Genomic DNA, 18,461 nt, shown 5'->3' with positions numbered 1-18,461 from the left:
GCCAAAGTAAAGGTAACCACAAAATCACTGGGATAAAAAATCAGAATAGCAGATTTTGAGTTGCCAATGATGAACTTAAAATAAATATTATGAATCAGACCTTCTTGAAATAAAAAAAAATGATAAATATGATCCTTTTTCAAATTTTTATGCTTTCACAATATGAAATCAAATAATTAGACGCGATGTGTCGTATTTGAAAAATAACCGTTAACATAATATAATAAATTTTGACCCGATGAAATCTTCCATGTCTTGAGATATCACCTTAAATGTTATATATGCAGTACAAATTCTAAACGAAAGAATTATTAACATGATTAAGGGACCCAAGATTCGAGCGAAAGTCAAATGAATATACATATATAATACATGTATACAATCAAATATGAATTAATATTTGGTATGAATGTGAACACTGAGTCTGTATAATTATTTCTTTATTTTCTTTTGTGAGTGTATGCTTATGGCCGTGTGATTAGGTTGAATAAAGAACTTAAATTTGAATTTGAATTTATTCCAAGAATACAGACTAGACAGGGAAAGCTCATACAACAAAGAACATGAAGTAAATAATCACTTGTAAAGTCAATGTACACCTAATCAATAGAAAGGCGCATCTCTTTTAACTCGTCCAGATTTCATTAAAACGACGATATTCATCTTGTTGGTATTTCACTCTAACAAAACAGGCAAATGTTTTCCCCAAAGTACTTATAACTCATTTTATGAACTAACTACCACCACCATCTTGAGATAAAGGTCTTTCAATGATTTATTGTTCTCTTTTCCCTCTGTTGGCTGGTACTTGAATTCGCACAATCTGAAAAATATATGAACGTCTCAGAATGTGACGACTCTATTCGCTACACTGCTCCATCGGATCAAATTGATAAAGGGGAGATATGTAAATGTATAGAAAGGTCTGAAAAATTCCCAACAATGTTAGAACTGTTAGGTGAATTGTATAATATTGATTTGTTGTGATATGCATCATTAATTTGATCATCTATCCTACATAATAACATCTAATTGAGCTGTCCCGTACTACCATATATCATGTACTAAGTTACAGCCCTAGATAAATCCTACGAGGAGGAATGACCCGGTCAGCGAAAGCTAGGTTTTTATTTAGCCTAGCTGGTCGAGTGGTCTCGGGCGCTGGACTTTGTGCAGGCGGTGTTGCCATAAATGTCACAGCGGTACGAGTTCGAGTCCCGCGGAAGGAACGACCAAAAATTTGCATCGCAAATTTGACAGTTCAAACATCGTTGGGAATTTTTCAGACCTTTCTATATATATAAATATACACACACTACATGACAGGTGGGTTGTTATTTCAACCTGCCACGGTGGTAATGCGCACGACATAGGTGATCACATTTTTATAAATACGGAAAATATCACTTATATTGTACAATTTTTTCCCCGACGCAGTCGCCATATTTTCGCTTTTTACCTTTTGACCTTAAAGATGCTCTTCCTTGGAAACGCAAGTCACCTGATCGCCATTCTGTTTCCGGATTGACCAAAAACTGATACTATAGTGGCGCTCGAAAAAAAACTGTATCGAAGTTGCATGTCATGTGTTATTTCCCGAATGAAATGCAGAAAATTATAAGTAGAAAGAAAGAAATTTTACCACGTCGGCTATCTTTTCTTTTTAAAAGAGTAATCAAGGGAACCAAGGTTATAGCGGTAATCAAAAGACTGTAATCCAGGGACAAAGACCAGACATGGAAAACAGACATTCACAACAAAGAACATAAAGTAACTAAAATCATACATACAAAGTAACAAAAGTAAATGAGCAACTCGGACTCCACTAAAAACTGGGAGCATGGACCAGGTGCACCGGTAGGGTAAGCGTCCTCTGCTTACTTGTTAAAAATTGGCCATGTTTATATTGACTAGAATCTCTCATGAAGTTTTTCAACCTGAGGGAACTACCATTTGATTTTTAGGGGAGGGGGAGCTAGGGTCAATTTGAAATGATAAGACATTATTGAAAATTTCAGAAAATAAAAAGGTCAAGACAGGCCAAAAGAAAAAAAAAATAAAAAAGGCAGGATCTATTATTGTCCATATATTTTTATTTATATAAAGAATTTTGTGTCTTTATCCATAACAAAAATTCATTCTAAACAAGACTAAATCAAATCGTCATGCAAAAAAAAAAAGGGTTATTGCATGAATACTGGGGAATATTATTCCTTATAAAATGTATATTGCACTCGTAAACTCGTGTGATATAAAATTTTACACTGGATAATATACCCCAGTATTCATGCAATAACCCTATATTATTACTGCTCATTATATTTATGAATACATGTAACCTCAAAATGATAAACAACGACAATTAGTCTATACGTACGAAATATACTTCTTTCATTTTAAGAAAAAATGTTCTACTCGGGAAATTAAAGTGATATAACGGTCGTTGCATGCGTGCATGAGATGAGAGGAGATATTTGAAAGAATACACTCTTCGACTGATGTGACAAAACTTACTGCAATTAACTGTGTTAAGTGCTGATCAGTGCCAACTAGTGCCTCCACAGATGAGCTCTTTCATATGAATGGGTAATTTCGGAGTTGACTTCTTCACTCATATTATTAGTATTGACTTTCGGCTCTTTGTGACTTGTTGGGTAATATAATATGACTTCCGTTCTTTAATAGATTTATAATAAAAAATGTGAATAGTACTTGTTCAACTGACTAAATAGATGAATGAATGAAAAAGGGAAATTTGATTTTTTTTATCATTGAAATTAACTTGTTTAAATAAATTATCTACATAACATGTTACGAAAACATTAAAAAAAAATTAATAAAACATGCAGTAACCTGCAGCATGGAAATAAAGGTACCTACTGGCTGATAGCAATACTTAACTGAAACGTTAAAAACGATAAAAAAGGGCGTTATATAGAATCATATAAAGGACCATTATGTGTAAGATTTAGGCACATCATTTTCCCCAATTTAGTCATTTTTACCGAAAATATATTCAGAAAACAACCAAAAACTATATAAGTTTATTCTGAAGCTTCTTTGATGTAGATAGTTTTTTACTGCTTATATAGGGAAAGATAGCGGGAAAATTTTCTCGCCATTTTTCAGTAATGCATTTCAACTACATTTGACTTAACAATATCTTACAAAAGGCAAATTTTACCAACACTTTGATGGTTATTTCTGGTGGTTATTAGGTATAATTAATTGGTTAATGCAATAAAATCTCTGTGTTTTCCCTTCATGTGCCACACCTTCATTTTGCCGAATTCTTAGATGGAGAATTACTTAATTATCTGTTTTGTAATGCGTTTGAAAATGTCATGTCTTGCAACTTATAAACAAACCCTCTTTCAACGAAACAAACCATACACACACACTCACAAAGAGGAGCCAACATAGTCGACACTTGCATTTTATGTTTTACTTTCTAAATCTATTTTCGATGATTTTGTTTTTTCTGAAGTGGCACATTGACCTGGAAGTATTTCATTCACTTTATCAGCCGACACGTGACAATATAGTGATGTTCTGACAGTAGGAACAACTTGAAAAATAGAATTAAGCCTGCGCACTAGGTAAATGATAAGCTTAAGTAAAGTCCGTGCAGGTGTACAAGACTTGAAAATGGCTCATTTTAATTATAAGTTTATAGTTTTAATATGTGGTTATTTAACCGGGCCTGTGTCAACTACCCGATCGTGTTCAGAACGTTTAGACATTGTTGAAGGTTTGTAGCAATATTGTTTGTTAAGTTGTCAATATCGTATAAGTGCATATGTACGTTTAGGACTCACCATAATAATTTCTAGTCTGCCGAACTTGGGCAAATATGGCGGCGAGAGAACGATTATTTCAGTCTTTTTTTTCAAATTTGACTGAGGAGTTTTAGAGGTGTAACACTGGTCATTGAGTGAATGGTTATCTTAACTGAAGTTTCAGAAGAGAAAAATGAACACTGGTGTCTTTAACGCGTTTTTTTTTTATACTCTTAGCATTAAAAAAATAGTACATGAATCGTAAAATGAGTTCGTTTAAATTTAGTACGGCAGATTGGGTGTTCATTGTAAAATGACTGGTTTTCTCGTGTTTTACAAGCACATGGTAATATAGTAGTAAACAAGACTTACTGTAAACATGTAGATTACTATGTTTCATGGTTGCTGCCTACATGCAGATGTTTCCTTCCTGTTTCATGCGAGATGTATACGTATTTTATTATTTTTCCAGAAAAGATCGACCAAATTATGACGGGTTTCAGTGCAATGACAGCCATGCTAAAGGAATTGGTTGCTTCTAATGATGCCGACATCAAAGAAATGTTTCGTCCTAAAGATTATTCAGGCGTAGAAAACTTGAATGGAATATACAAAAAATGACTTCTAATCACCGGTATTGATTATTTAGTAAATATTTTCATACTGAGATATCAGTCTATGATTAAATTTAATAGCTACGTGTAGGTTTGTAGCTAGTGCACGAGTTCAAATAAGCCGGATGTCAAAATCATAACTTGCGCGGATACTGATGTAGCATTTTCATTTTAAGCAGGTCTATGGAAATACCATCTACATGTACCTAAAAAAATGCATGTACATGTACATGTAATTCGTATTAGTAGAATAACAGGTTAATATTTTTTTCTTTCAATTTCAGGTGCCCCGAGTCCTACTCAAACACACAAAATAGCATTTTCTGTTGGCTTGACGACAAGAACTACGACTAGGAAACCATCAAATTGTGGAGTATGATAAAATCATTACCAATGAAGGAGGCGCTTACGATACTAGACACGGACATTTTGTGGCGCCTTATTCGGGGATGTATTTGCTCTCGTTCTCTGTTATGAATAGAAATGGGGACTGCGTATATCTGGAAATGGTTAAGAATGGTGTTCGGATTGCTGTCGTTTACGCCCACAGTTCTAATTATAACATGGGCAGTCAAACTATTTTAAACCATTTGGACGCCAGTGATATGGTATGGGTTCGACATTCACGGGGAGATACGACCACACCAGAAATCTACGGATCTGCCACTGAACCATACAATACATTTTCAGGTGTTCTCCTGTATGAATCATAATAAATGAAGAAAACTAAAGATAATAATATTCTAGACAAACAAAAATTTAAAAAATTCCGACACTAAGCTATTCAGATGCAAAATTTACACAATTTAATTTTTTGAAATTATTGTTCAAGAACTTATAGGAATTGTTTTTAAAAATGTTCCAACATTTGTGTAAACTTCATATTTGGTGATGATACCTTCAACGTCAGGGGCGGATCCAGGACTTTAGCTTGGGGGGGGGGAGCACAGTTAAAATATTCTTCTAGAGTGGGTGCAATGTAGATATCTTTTGTGGTAAAATTAGCAAGATATTAAAGTTTCAACCTAAAACCGCCTAAATCCACCACTGACAACCCATGCTTTGCATTTTTTTTTTGGGGGGGGGGGGGGCCCGCCTGCCATGCCCACACCTGAATCCGCCCCTGAACATTCGCTACAAAAAATTTTAAAATGATGAAAAAAACAGTATGTTTAAATTATTTGAAAAGAATTTTTGACATAAAAAATCATACGGAAATACAACAAACATTAATTGCACAAAGCCACTTTTAAGGGGAGATATTTGGCAGGAAAATGTAATATAGAAATGTAATGGGAATTACAACTTTTTTTAAAATTACAAGAAAAAAATTCAGTGACCCCCAATTTTCTTTTTTGAAATATGAAAGAATGTCAGTTAAATATTCTTTACACGTATATTAATTCAGAAAAAATTCTATCGACCAGTTATTTGAGAGTTAGCGAAATAGCAAAATTCTCCATAGAATCCATATAAAATTGCCTTTATTAAGGCTTCAAATACCTGGATGTTTGAGCTTTCAACAAAACTAATCACTTGCACTTAACCCATCATTTCGTCTGAAATGCCTGCACCAAGTCGGGACCACTACAGTTCCAACGGCTCCGGTGATGCAATGTCTGTTTTGGACTTGACTTGATTGAGAATGGGATTAGTGTTAGGTAATTTTGTTGTTACCCATGCACTTTCCTATCACCCAACGATTGACACTTGACAATTGCAGTTATCAAAGCAGATAACAGAAAATGAACGGGTGAAACATAACATATGCACCAGTGCATAACCTAAAAACAAAACGGTGTATATTTCCAGAGATCACCAAAAGTTTTTCATTAAGTGTAAACACATCTTTAACTAAACTCTGGAATTCTTATGCTGTCATGGAGTAGAGCAGTCAAGGGCATCAGTATTAATAACTGATCATATTTATCAGAAACGTGATAAATGCATAGCAAATGATGTCTGTGTTTGCTTATTAAGACAGGAGAAGTGATGCCATGAAGGTTGATTTTGCATAGCATCTCAGCACAGGAAGTGAAATCTAGATGTAAATAAAGTATGGATATCAATGTGTACCAGCCCAAGCCAAACAAAATTTGAAAAACACTGGAAGAAATGATAAATACTTTTAGTCAGGAGTGCAAAACTTTAATAATGCAGATCTTATTATATTGTTGTAAAAGATAAATAAATAAAATATTACATATCACAGTTCTTAATACATAGGGCGGATAGCACTATAATAGTCTAAATTAATTCAATTATCAATTATAAATAATTACATTTATTTAGAGGATAAAACAAGAAAAAAGGAACATGACAAGAATGTCTATCAAAGAAGAATAGAATCAATGTATTTTTCAAATGTTTTTAGAAAAACTTGGTAGCCAAACATACTGTATTAAAGTTCATATATTTTGCCTGTAGCTTTCTTATTTTCTAAGATACTCAAACACTGTCATCTTTTAAGATCATGATGCAGAGCTATAACGGACACTTTTGGATGGAACCGTTTTTGTCAATATGGAAGAGAGAATGTCACTAAAAAAATGAAAGAAAATCGAAAGTATATGAACAATCAAACAATATCACAGATCTTACGAGTTTGTTGGAAAACTGAATTCTGTTTGTTTGCAAGTTGGAAATTTTAGCCGGAAATGCAGTTCAAGACTGGTAACTTAGGGCCAGGACTTGCTTATATTAAGGAAGACTTAAATAGCTATATAGCCAAAAATTAGTTCTGGTCTTGTAATGTTTACTGAAGAATGAATTTATGTAAGGAGTAAGGCCATCCAATTATAATTGTGAAAAAAAAAACATTTGTTAACTTCATTGGTGCAAGAGCGCTTCAACATTTTACATTAATACATAAACATTAAGTACAGAAATAAAAAACAAATGTGAAGATAAAATAACAAGTTCTTTAAACCAAAAATAAGCAAACCAGTTCAAATCATAAAGTCATAAATTATAAAGGGATCTATCTAACCAGTGTTATCACAGACAGACAGACATCGTCATTACTGATTTTTAAGGAACAAAGCTGCTCCACATTGTAACCAGAGATTTTTATTTCCACCACATGGTACTTCCATCCTAGCCACAATACGATCCCTCTCGCTGCTTGTATAAATAGGTATAGATATAGTATCATCCAGACTGTAGGGGTCAGGTGAATCCTGTCATTGATAAGATAAAATAAACATACTTCTCTTCTTGACTGACCTTGAACTAGCCAGAACGTCAGAACCTTTTCTACCTTTAACACAATTTATTCGGCTAGAAGAGCCTTTTTAAATTCAGCCTTTTAGTTTTATTATTTAAATACGGTAAACGTATTCATTTTCGTTTTCAACTTTATATAACGCTAATAATTTTGGAAAACATGAAAATTAACATTTGCAAATATGTTCCATTGACAGACTCAGCAAAAATTAGCAACCACAAAAATTAATCTGGTTTCAATAAAAGCAAAGTGCATACTTTCCTATTTAAATATTCATGCAAATGTCCCCCAAAATATTAATATAAAGCAAATAGTCCGCAAAAAATTTTATTGAGCAATAAACATTTGCATTTAATATAAATTAAACTTAATTTAACATAGAAATAAAACTTATAAAGTTCTTAGGCTACAAACATCAATTTCAAGGAGAAATTTGGCTCTCATAATCTATAACTTGAAATCCGTACCTTCCTTATCCAAGCAACAACACAGGGTGGAATACCAGAAACACTTGGAGAGTCTCGCTGATTCTCTGACAACCGAGATCCATCAAAACTGCATCCTTCCATCAATAAACCACCAAGTCGGACCTGAATCTTGGCCCCTTGTATGGATCCCTTCCAACTGGAGGCAAATTTCAAACCATCCATGGAAATACCCTCCTCTCTGAAATAAGGAAGTGGTACATGAACATTGAGGTATGAAAATAAGTCATATTAAGAAAATATACTAAGTGGAAATTGTCAGTGAATTCATGCTTACAATATCCTAATTGTTTCAAAAGCACCATTTCATCAAGCAGAAAAAGGGATTCAGACGCATCTGAAAAAAAATTACTTTTCATTACAAAGCCATGTGTGAATAATGCCTCAGAGATGTCTAAAGTATTCTTTAGTATGGGGCCTAATTAGCCCTGTCTGAGGGTCATATCAGAACTTACCTAGCTGTTTGTTGTCTTAGGGCATTTAAGAATGTATCAGGATGGAACAGCTCTGATAGGTCTAAAGTATCCCTCAGTATCGACCCATGGTTAGCTTTGTCTAACCAGGTCTGAATGGCTACGGCCCTTGACACAAGTCCTCTTAGGTACTGTATAGGGTCTTCTGGTCCATCCCATTTATTAAGCCAGGGTAACGGTGTCTGTAAAACAAGGAAATTTAAGAATATTAGTACTTTCAAAGATACAACCCATGACTTTATCCAATGTAAAGTTTGCTAATGCCTTTTATCTGTCATAGCAGAATTATGTAAGAAAAATGCCCAGGATGAACTCGAAACTCTAAAAGAACTCATTTGAAATTTCCCTTGACAGAAAATCAGAAAAAGTCAAATGATATGTGAATCAAAAATAAATAATAGTCCCTTTCTATCAATTCTAAAATGATCCTTCCAACCATTTTCTTACTGCAAGCCACTTTCTTGTGATATGGTTTCTATGTTAACCAACTCCTCTACCGCACTTAAATCTTTACAGTTTATTTTTTTATTGATTAATTAAAATTAAGATTTGTTCCTCCATCAAAGCCTTAATAGTTTGGAATCATATTAATTGCAGACTGCAGACCATTTGCCATTAATAACCTCATATTATCAAGTTAGACTATGGAAAATAAAATATTTGTCCTGCAGAGAAATAACCAATCAAATGGCTTGTAACAAATCAAAATAAAATAGAACGGTTTAGACCTACCTCTTGATGTAACAGAGCAGCTGCCAGTGACTGAGCATCAGAAGTTAGTAACATTGTCCCTCTGATTATTTTACTGAGTGATGCTAGACTCTGGTGGATATTTTGGACCAATTTGATAGCATTATAGTGTTCTAACTTGATAAAGGAGACAATAGGTTGTTCTTGTCCTGTCTTGTCCGATGGTGGAGAGACACGTGCCTGGACTAAATTGGCTCCCTGAAAGAGAAAGCAATTTATTGAATAGTTTAACATTCTTGAATTTTTTATGGTAAATCCTGTTTTTATTTTACATGTATGTATAGTGTGTTCTCTTGCTTGCATAATGTATTAGAATAATTTTATATTTAGCTAAAACTGCTCAACCACAATTTGATAAGTATACACAGATATTCCATAAATTTTTATTGTTAATTAATCCAGCATTTTAAAAAAATTATTTTGAGTGCCTAAACATGTAATATCAATTTCGCCTGTATGTTAAACAGTCATTATACACAATGCATTAATAAATATAATAAAAACAGGGTATTTATGGAACCATGTAATGGTGAAAAAGGCGGATGGCAAAGTGTTCAAAAAATACATTTTGGATTTTGCTGAAAATTGAATTTAACCAGTAATTTATGGTACTTGACAACTGTGCAAAATATTTATTGGTGTGTACCAAAGTCATCATCCCGAAACCGTCTGTAGATGGATAGATGGATGGACATACAACTAATTTAGGGTATCACATACTGTTAAAGTACAATTGTTTGTGTGGTACCAATTTTAGTGGTTTTCATGGGAAGGACAAACTACGAAGTTTGGTTCCCAATGAACAGGATATTTCCTTTGATGTGTAAAATGAAAATCTCAAAACCACGAATTCATGAATCTACAAACTTGTGTTTCTTCCCTAATCCACGAAAATTGGTATCCACGAATTAAAGCACTTTCATCGTAATACCTCATCACTCTGTGTGGTGGGGTATAAAAACAATATACAGCAATATCTGAATACTTTAGTATTGACTACTTACAGAGTTAAGCTTCTTCCATAGATTAAGTATGGGGCCAAGTTCAGTAGCCCAAACCTCCTTATCAAACTTGCTGGCCTTTACATCAGCTCTCTGTAAGACCTTAAGTTGAGATATAACCTGAGAACTGACAATACGCTGGGCTGACCTCTCTATATTCTCAGGAAGACCAAAGTAAGATGGCTTGTCAAATTCTGGCAGCTCTTCAACTGCATCTAGGTAATCCTGAAAAAATAAGAGAAAAACACTTTTGTATTTGTATTGGTTCAAAGTTTTCTGGTTTTTTGTTCATTTTTTGTACTTTGCTTTTCTATGTCTGCTTGCTTTGCTTTGCTTTGAATTTGTTAATTGGACTATAAGATTTGGATATGATAATGGCATATTGACCAATGCAGTCGGTATAGTTTCGCTTTTTACCCTTCTACCTTAAGGATGCTCTTCTATGGAAATGCAAGTCACCAGATCACAATTCTGTTTCCCTATTGTCCAAATACTGATAACTTAGTGGCATTCAAAAAAAAATGTACTGAAATTTTGTAATGCATGCCATGTGTAATTTTCTTGAAAGAAATGTAGAAACTAAGAAATAAAAAGAAAAAAAATTTACTGCGTTGGCTATCTTATTTAAAAGATATTACTTGTTTAGAATAACCTCAGGGATTGGGCTAGCTGTGTTGCAAGGCAAACTTTGAAATATTTGGGTAAGAAAAAAAACCATGTAAGTACAAACCCTGTAATTGGTAGAAGTTGGTAATCTGAGAGCTCCTAAACGTTTACTTCTAGACTGGCTTGATAACACACTGCCATCAAAGAACTGTTTTAAATAGGATACCATTACTCTGACATCAAATGGATTATCTACCCTTCCTCCATAGATGGCAAACTCAAACAGTCCATGGACAAATTGCCATTGTATGTCTGATCCTGGATTGAAAAAAAAAAAAATACAATTTATACAGTGAAACTTGACTTAACAGAACCTCTTTTGGATTTTGGTTTGGATTAGACAGGTGTCTGGAGTAGACAGGTGTTTGGTTTACCAAGGTTCAAAATACACTTAAAGTGATTTATATAGTCAAACCTCGGTAGCTCCAAATCCAAGGGACCATTGAAATGTGTGCGAGTTATCGGGAGTTCGAGAAATTGAAGTTCGTATATTTCCGGATTTTTTTCGTTGGCGGTCCGAGTTCCGAGCTCGTTAGAAATTGCTTACTTCCTCTGAAGTTGTGTTAGTTCGTGGATCTTTTTCATTCACTTTCGGAAGATTATGTTGATTTACGGACATTAAAAATGCTGTATTTTCTTTCAAAAACGTCCAGCGTGCGGGTTCATTGGTCAATAATTTGTTTTCATCCGATTTTCTTTCATGGTTTCATCATATCGACTTGGGAACATTTTCGAACTTCAATCAGTTTAATCAAAACTACCTAATTAGTGATTACTTAAATATTACCTGTAATTAACTAAAATGACACTGATTAATGATAGGGTTTCAGCTTTTCACACCTTTCATTACCCAAGCTGACAAAATGGCTGATGAGTTCAAGTTAGTGAAGTTTATTCTCTGAGATTTATTACCAAACGGACTGACTAGTCAGTTCCAGTTTTCGAGAAACTGAAGTTCGAGAAATCCAAGGTTATTAATATTGATTATATAGGAGAAAATTTTGATACTTTGAATTGTGTTTGAGAAATCCCAGGTGTTTTGAGCCATCCGAGTTCGAGCGAGTGAAGTTCGACTGTATATTCAAGTTATCGGAAGTTCGAGAAATTGAAGTTCATAGATTTCAGGATTTTATTTGTTGCTGACCCGAGTTTTACTTTATCGTTAGAAATTGTTTATTTCCTGAGAAGTTTTATTAAGACTTGGATATTTTTCATTCACTACAGTAAGGTTATGTTTATTGTTGACATTAAAAATGCTGTGTTTGCTTTTTAAAAACTTTCAGAGTTCGAGTTCCTTTGTCAATAATTTGTTGACATTAAATTTTTTCATGCTTTCATCATGCCGACATTAGAACATTCTCGTACTTCAATCAGTACTATAGACTAAAGCTATCTAACTATTGCTCATGACTTAAATATCACCTGTAATTAACTAAAATGACACTGACTAATGATAGGGTTTCAGTTTTTCACACCATTTATTACTCAAGCTGACAAAATGGCTGAGTTCAAGTTAGAGAGGGTTATTCTCTAAGATTTCTTACTGAAAGGACCAACAAGTCATCGAAGTTCGAGAAATCCAAGGTTACAGTCCCTAAACCGATCCGCGCAATAATTTGACGGATCGATGACCGTTAACTGATTGATCGCTGACGGATCGATGACCGATGACCGATCTGATCACAGTTTTGTTATGTAAAATGACATTAGATCTGTTTGAAATAAAAAGAAATGTAAAATAAAAAATATGAATTGATGTTTAAATCTATTACATTATGTAAATATGTGTAAAATTGACAAAGAAAACAATACAAAATGTAAAATACAGTGACCGCTCTGTGGTCACGTGATGCGATCACTGGTTTAATGGATCGGTTTGACGGATCGATGATGGACCGGAAACTGATCGGTGACCGATGACCGATCACAATTTTTGTTGCACGGATCGGTTCAGGTACTGTAATTATGTTGATTATAAAGGAGAAAAGTTTGGTACTTTGATTTGTGTTTGAGAAATTCTGGGTGTTCGAGCCATCCGAGTTCGAGCGAGTGAAGTTTGACTGTAATTAAGGGACTTGAAAATATATCTGGTTCAGAGATCATTAAGGGTTCAGTTTAGATAGGTTTCACTGTAATAACTTTTAATGATTTAAATATCTATTTTAAAGTTACTTGATCTTTGCAAAAAAAAATCAGTAAAGTCTGAACAAAAAATAGAACTTACCAGATTTGCATAATCTATCAATGATATCAGCTCCAGCTCTCAGATCAGACAGAGAAAACTCATAAAATTTGGTCCAACCCTGGAAACAAATTAACAAATTTTTAAATAAACAAAACATTAATACCATTAATAAATTACCAAAAACAGAAAATAATAGAATAATACATTTACACAATAAGTGCAATGTTGGAAATTTTTGCATCAATCATAATGAAACATGATAACTGGAGCCATTCAACCGTCAGTCCCTGTAAGAATCTGGCAGTGGTATGAAAAAAACCATCATTTTGATAGTGTAATTTGACTATTTGCACCATCAGAATCAAGGAAAAAAGATGATTTTATCCATATCATGTTGGTGCATTGAGTGAAATGCACTGAAAATGAACATTTCGAGGGCAGATAACTCTGTCAAAAACCTCATTTTTCTCACATTCTATCTGTTTCTGATTTTTCCAATTTTGCCTGATTCTTACAAACACTTACACTTAACAGCATCTTACTTAAAATTGCATGTTGATTAATTCTAAATATAATTTTCTACTGAAATTTACTCAAAATTAAAAAAAAAGTTAATATGTAATATTGCAACAGTGCCTAAGGCAATGGACAACAAATTCTTGATGATTTCTAAAATTACCTGTGGAATATACATTCTTCTCTCCTGGACCACAGCATGGAACCAAGCCAGGGCAAATAATGCCTGGGACCGGACCACACTTCCTGATTTACTGACATACTCGGGACTCCAAGACTCATAGGTTCTTAACAAGTTCCTCTTCAAACCAGGTGGTGCCTACAGATAAAAATATCATTTAACATTTGTATTCAATGGTGGTTCAGTATGGAATCCACATGGCATGACGTTTATACTATAACATACACGTATGGAACCCAAATTTTACGTAACTTCTATATAACAACATACTGTATGGAATCCCCTCTTAGTGCCACATACTACATACTCAATTATTTTTATAGAAAAAAATAGCCTTGATTTTCACCTAGTTCTTTTCTATTTTAATTCTTCAAGTGAAAAAAAAACGCACCCAATAAAAACTCTGTCATATATTCTTATCTAGATAAATTCATTGAAAAAATATTAAATTTCTCTTTGATTATTAGAAAGGGGTTCATACCTCATAAGTCATCTTAAGACTGCTCTGTAGTAATATGGTAGGGAACTTAGGATGAACTTCTGCTGTCATCCATAACCTAAAGTCATCATGAGGCTTCAGTGTGTTAATTTCCTGGAAGGAAAATATAAATTAAATTAAGAAGTACTCCAGCTAAGAACCATGCAAAATGTGCTTCATGGTCGAAAAGCCTACATATTTCTATTTTTGACATTTGTTTGAATCACCATAGTATACAAATTAACATTTGGTTTTTCATATAACCCGTGTTCTTAGGAGAAAAAAATTATATATAATGCACTATAGATTTCAAAATTAAGGGAAATAACTTTGTAAATGACACTAAAATACAACAGAAACTGTGTGATTTTCAATATACATTATCTCCTAAGAGCAGGCTGATTGAAATGAATAATTATACAATTCATCATACAGACATATGAAGCAACTTAATAACAAAAATAAAAATATGTAGCCTTTTTTTTAACAGAATTTGCATGATTCTTACAAAGACTACTACTTAAATATCAATTGATAATATGATCTTAACATATAACAATTTTAAAAAAATCTTATTACATGTCCTGGTACTCAAATGGAAGAATAACGTTATTTTACATGGAGTGTAGCAATGAAAAATTAATTAACATAGTTTTCACTACTAATCTAAGTAGACTTCTTAGTGGTATAAAAATTCTTAACCCAAAAGAACACCTGTATCCAGTGGTGGTAAAGTATGACACAAACTTCTACAGAGTTACATGTATTTGAAATACTGACATCAATATAGTTGTGCAATAATAATTTCCTATTATTATATATAATATCTCACACATACATTAAAATAGCGTGGAAGATAATGACAGGCCAAACTATGTCACAGACAGACTATAAGGTTAGATTACCTTCTCAAGTTGGGGTAACCAGGCAGTAACAAGATGTAGATTCTTCAAACAAAGCCATTCACCATTCTGTGAACACTCTCTTAGTAACTGCATGGCAATGTCAGACTGACCTTGACCCATGGCAACCTAAAATTAGAATTAGAATAAAAACTGGTAGTCATTGCGTTTTTTTTTTTTTTTTGTTCATTGTTATTTTGTTTGACATTTTTCTATAGATTAGATCACTATCCATTTTATAAATAGTTTCATTATATTTATTTTTGGGACTTTTACTGCTTGCTTTATGGTATGGGTTTTGTCCATCATTGAAAACCATGTGGTGAATTGTAGAAGTTTAACTGTTCATTACTTGGCTTTTGTAGGATGACTGTCTCATTGGCAATCATACTACATCTCCTATTTTTTATACTTAACATTGAATTTTATATTTTTGTAAAAGTAGGGGTTCATTTTATTTTCTCAACATAAATTTTCATTCTTGTTACACAATATTTGTTTTATATGATGTCGCCATACTTTTTCAAAACTTTCTATTTGAATGAAAATATGCACAACTTACATTATGGCTATGAAATTGGGACCTAGAGAAATGTATTTACATAAATTTCAACAAAATAAAGCAAATAAATTTTGTTTCAGAATTCATGAAAAAGTTCTGCACATTGATTTTTGCATGAAAATTGTTCAAATGATAGACCCTTTCGTCTTAACTGTTGGTATACTTTGTGCATGTCCAACTTGGAAAATTTTTTTGTTCTACCACAAGCCCTACCCTGCTAAAGTATCTATCTTATCAACGACCTGGTTTTTTCACAAAATGAGTCAATCTAAAAAACTGGGAATAATCTTAGAAAATCCACTGCATTTGACATTAACAGATTAGAAAAGTTCACTGACTTGTTGGATTTTCATGCACTAGAAACATTATAACCCTCTGTACCTGATGATATTTATCAGCACCAATAGTTCCACTGGCTAACTCCTGTAATTCTTGTGAAGGATCTGCTCCAGGGGAGATAACTATTAATATAGGTTCACTAGGAATAGTCTCTTTCTCAAATAATTTCTTCAAATTTACAGAAGGTGGGGATAATTCCTGCATACCTGTAAAGATAATATAAAATAGTAAGTTCATGACTGTATTAGAGTTGAAAAAAACATCTTTTCCTGCTTCCATATACATTTTCAACAGACTTTTTTTAAAGTTTAACCACAACAAAATTTAAACCTAAACTACAACAGCATTATAGTAACCCAAAAAGCAAGGCTCTTCCATGCATCATTACTACAGTGTTTGGTTAAATCAGTCACATAGTTTTCTTGTAGTTGAGCAAAATGTAAACAAATTACAGATGAAAAACAATATATGATGACATAAGCTCACTTTGGAACTTCAATCCAGCTGACCTAATAAACAATTGCATTTATATGCAAATGTTAATCAACAGTGGATCAGAAATAACAGATTTTTAACAATTTTTTTCCCCAATGTACCCAGCAAAATTGCTGACAAAGTATAAAAAGATATGATTTCCATACTTAAAGCCTTGCAAGCAAAGTGTCCCATGGCTGTCTGTAATCTATCAGGTCTAAAGGCCTGAACAACAAGCAGCTGCTGGAATAAAGATGTCTTCTTCTCAATGGCTGATGGGAACTCATTCTCACACTCACTGCTACGGGAAAAGTTTGACCACAATGATGAGTCATCAAGGTTGAATATAGAGTATAGTTGGGAGAAATTGGACTGAAATATCAAAGTTATAATTTAAAATATTGCTACATTCTTATTGTAAAACTGAAAAACTAACTTTCAAGCTAAAAATGCCACCTCTAATTGTGTAAATTTCAAATGCAAAGCTTAAAAAATATTGGTACAAATAAAGTGATTGAAAAAACTGTAACACTGCCTACATAAACTTGTCCCTTTTTACTTTAAATCAGCTTCTTTGGAATTTTTCCTTCTACATGTATCAGAATATACATGTAGTATGGTTTCATGTCAAATTATTATTTATTAAGCTACTTACTTTAAAGTTGGCCACAGCTTGAGCTCTCTCCTGATCTACCCAGGATGGTGCTCCACGGTGGGAATCAGATTTGACATCAGCTACCAACATTCCAGTGAAATGTTCCCACTCCTACAATAATAAAAAAAATAGACTGTTAGATTCAACTACAATTATTTTAAGTTAATTTTTTTTCTAGTAATAGAACTTTTCACAGTGAAAGTATAATTTCAATGTGGTATCAATACTTTATTTTGTAAAAAAAAAAAAAAAAAACACACAGAACAAAAATACAATTTCAAAACTTATAAATCAATCATTTGTAGCTTGAATTGGAACTACAATGATTGATTAAATACCAATTTAGTTGAAGTATAAATTCATTTACCTAAAATTTGAGTTATCTCCCATTTTAGGCTAAGAAAAACTACTGGGTAATATAGATCAGCAATTTAACTTCATGAAACAATATTATTAGATATTATTTCATATAAACTACCAAGAGAGTTCAAACTCAACCTGTAATGAATGATGAATGATTATATACCAATTAAATTCAAGGATACTCATTTAACAAAGGCAGAGACACAGATTTGAGTTATCTCCCATGGAACACTAAAAAAAGACTTGTACGGGAAATTTGTTTGTCTAAATTAACATAATTTCTTTTAGCTATCTCAATGGCTACTTACATTTTCTTGGAACAGTTCAGGTCTAGTACCATGGACCATATGCATGGCAAACATAAGTCTGTCAGCTTTAAACAGCGACCTGCATACATACTCATAAACCAACATCTTCAATCTCTGTGACAGAGCTTTGATCCTGTGTTCAGTTCCAGCTCCGTCCTAAAAGGAAAGAATTACTTAAAATTCAGAGAAAATGAATCAATAATGTTTGCTGAGACACCTTAGGGAAGGTCAAACATGCACATTTCAGAGTTAACAAATCCTAGCAGCGACCAAATTAAAAAACAGTTTTCTTCACAATACCCGCTCTGATTGTCGTCAAAGTATATGTACCACCACTTGTCTGGTGCAACTATTTTAATATCAAAATAAATACTATCACCCATGTGCGCCAAGCTTTCCAGACCCAAATGCGTCAAATTCGGCAAAAATTTGAAAGCAGTAGACCAGAGAAAAATGACAATAAATCAGCTTCAAAATTCATGAGAGTAGCAACAAATTTCGTCA

The 18,461-nt window shown here is 33.3% G+C and overlaps 1 protein-coding gene and 1 long non-coding RNA gene across 5 annotated transcripts in view; one reads left to right on the top strand and one right to left on the bottom strand.

Annotated features, from left to right (window-relative positions):
• The first annotated feature begins 3,520 nt into the window (after positions 1 to 3,520).
• Positions 3,521 to 4,897, top strand: LOC148605754 (uncharacterized). The gene is made up of 3 exons (XR_015916000.1): positions 3,521 to 3,751; positions 4,252 to 4,413; positions 4,678 to 4,897. It is a non-coding gene; the product is annotated as an uncharacterized LOC148605754 (long non-coding RNA).
• A 1,622-nt stretch (positions 4,898 to 6,519) lies between these two features.
• The window catches only part of LOC148605753 (cytoplasmic dynein 2 heavy chain 1-like), a 73,366-nt gene continuing 61,424 nt past the window's right edge, over positions 6,520 to 18,461 (bottom strand). For all 4 annotated transcript variants that reach the window (XM_088550927.1, XM_088550928.1, XM_088550930.1 and 1 more), the window contains 14 exons: positions 17,958 to 18,113; positions 17,287 to 17,397; positions 16,799 to 17,003; positions 16,200 to 16,363; positions 15,260 to 15,385; positions 14,358 to 14,468; positions 13,859 to 14,014; positions 13,219 to 13,297; positions 11,059 to 11,252; positions 10,332 to 10,553; positions 9,310 to 9,525; positions 8,560 to 8,759; positions 8,087 to 8,285; positions 6,520 to 7,572 (listed from right to left, as the gene is read on the bottom strand). In XM_088550927.1, coding sequence (XP_088407053.1) covers positions 7,414 to 7,572; positions 8,087 to 8,285; positions 8,560 to 8,759; positions 9,310 to 9,525; positions 10,332 to 10,553; positions 11,059 to 11,252; positions 13,219 to 13,297; positions 13,859 to 14,014; positions 14,358 to 14,468; positions 15,260 to 15,385; positions 16,200 to 16,363; positions 16,799 to 17,003; positions 17,287 to 17,397; positions 17,958 to 18,113 — 2,298 coding nt within the window. In that variant the 3' untranslated portion in view covers positions 6,520 to 7,413. The remainder of the gene's footprint in view (positions 7,573 to 8,086; positions 8,286 to 8,559; positions 8,760 to 9,309; positions 9,526 to 10,331; positions 10,554 to 11,058; positions 11,253 to 13,218; positions 13,298 to 13,858; positions 14,015 to 14,357; positions 14,469 to 15,259; positions 15,386 to 16,199; positions 16,364 to 16,798; positions 17,004 to 17,286; positions 17,398 to 17,957; positions 18,114 to 18,461) is intronic.

The sequence above is a fragment of the Perna viridis genome, chromosome 10 (genome assembly GCF_037379345.1).
Source record: "Perna viridis isolate PV_CMFRI_1.1 ecotype Kerala chromosome 10, ASM3737934v1, whole genome shotgun sequence".
NCBI classification, from domain to species: domain Eukaryota; kingdom Metazoa; phylum Mollusca; class Bivalvia; order Mytilida; family Mytilidae; genus Perna; species Perna viridis.
Note: the sequence above shows the minus strand (reverse complement) of the source record. Positions and strands in the feature narration are given on the sequence as shown.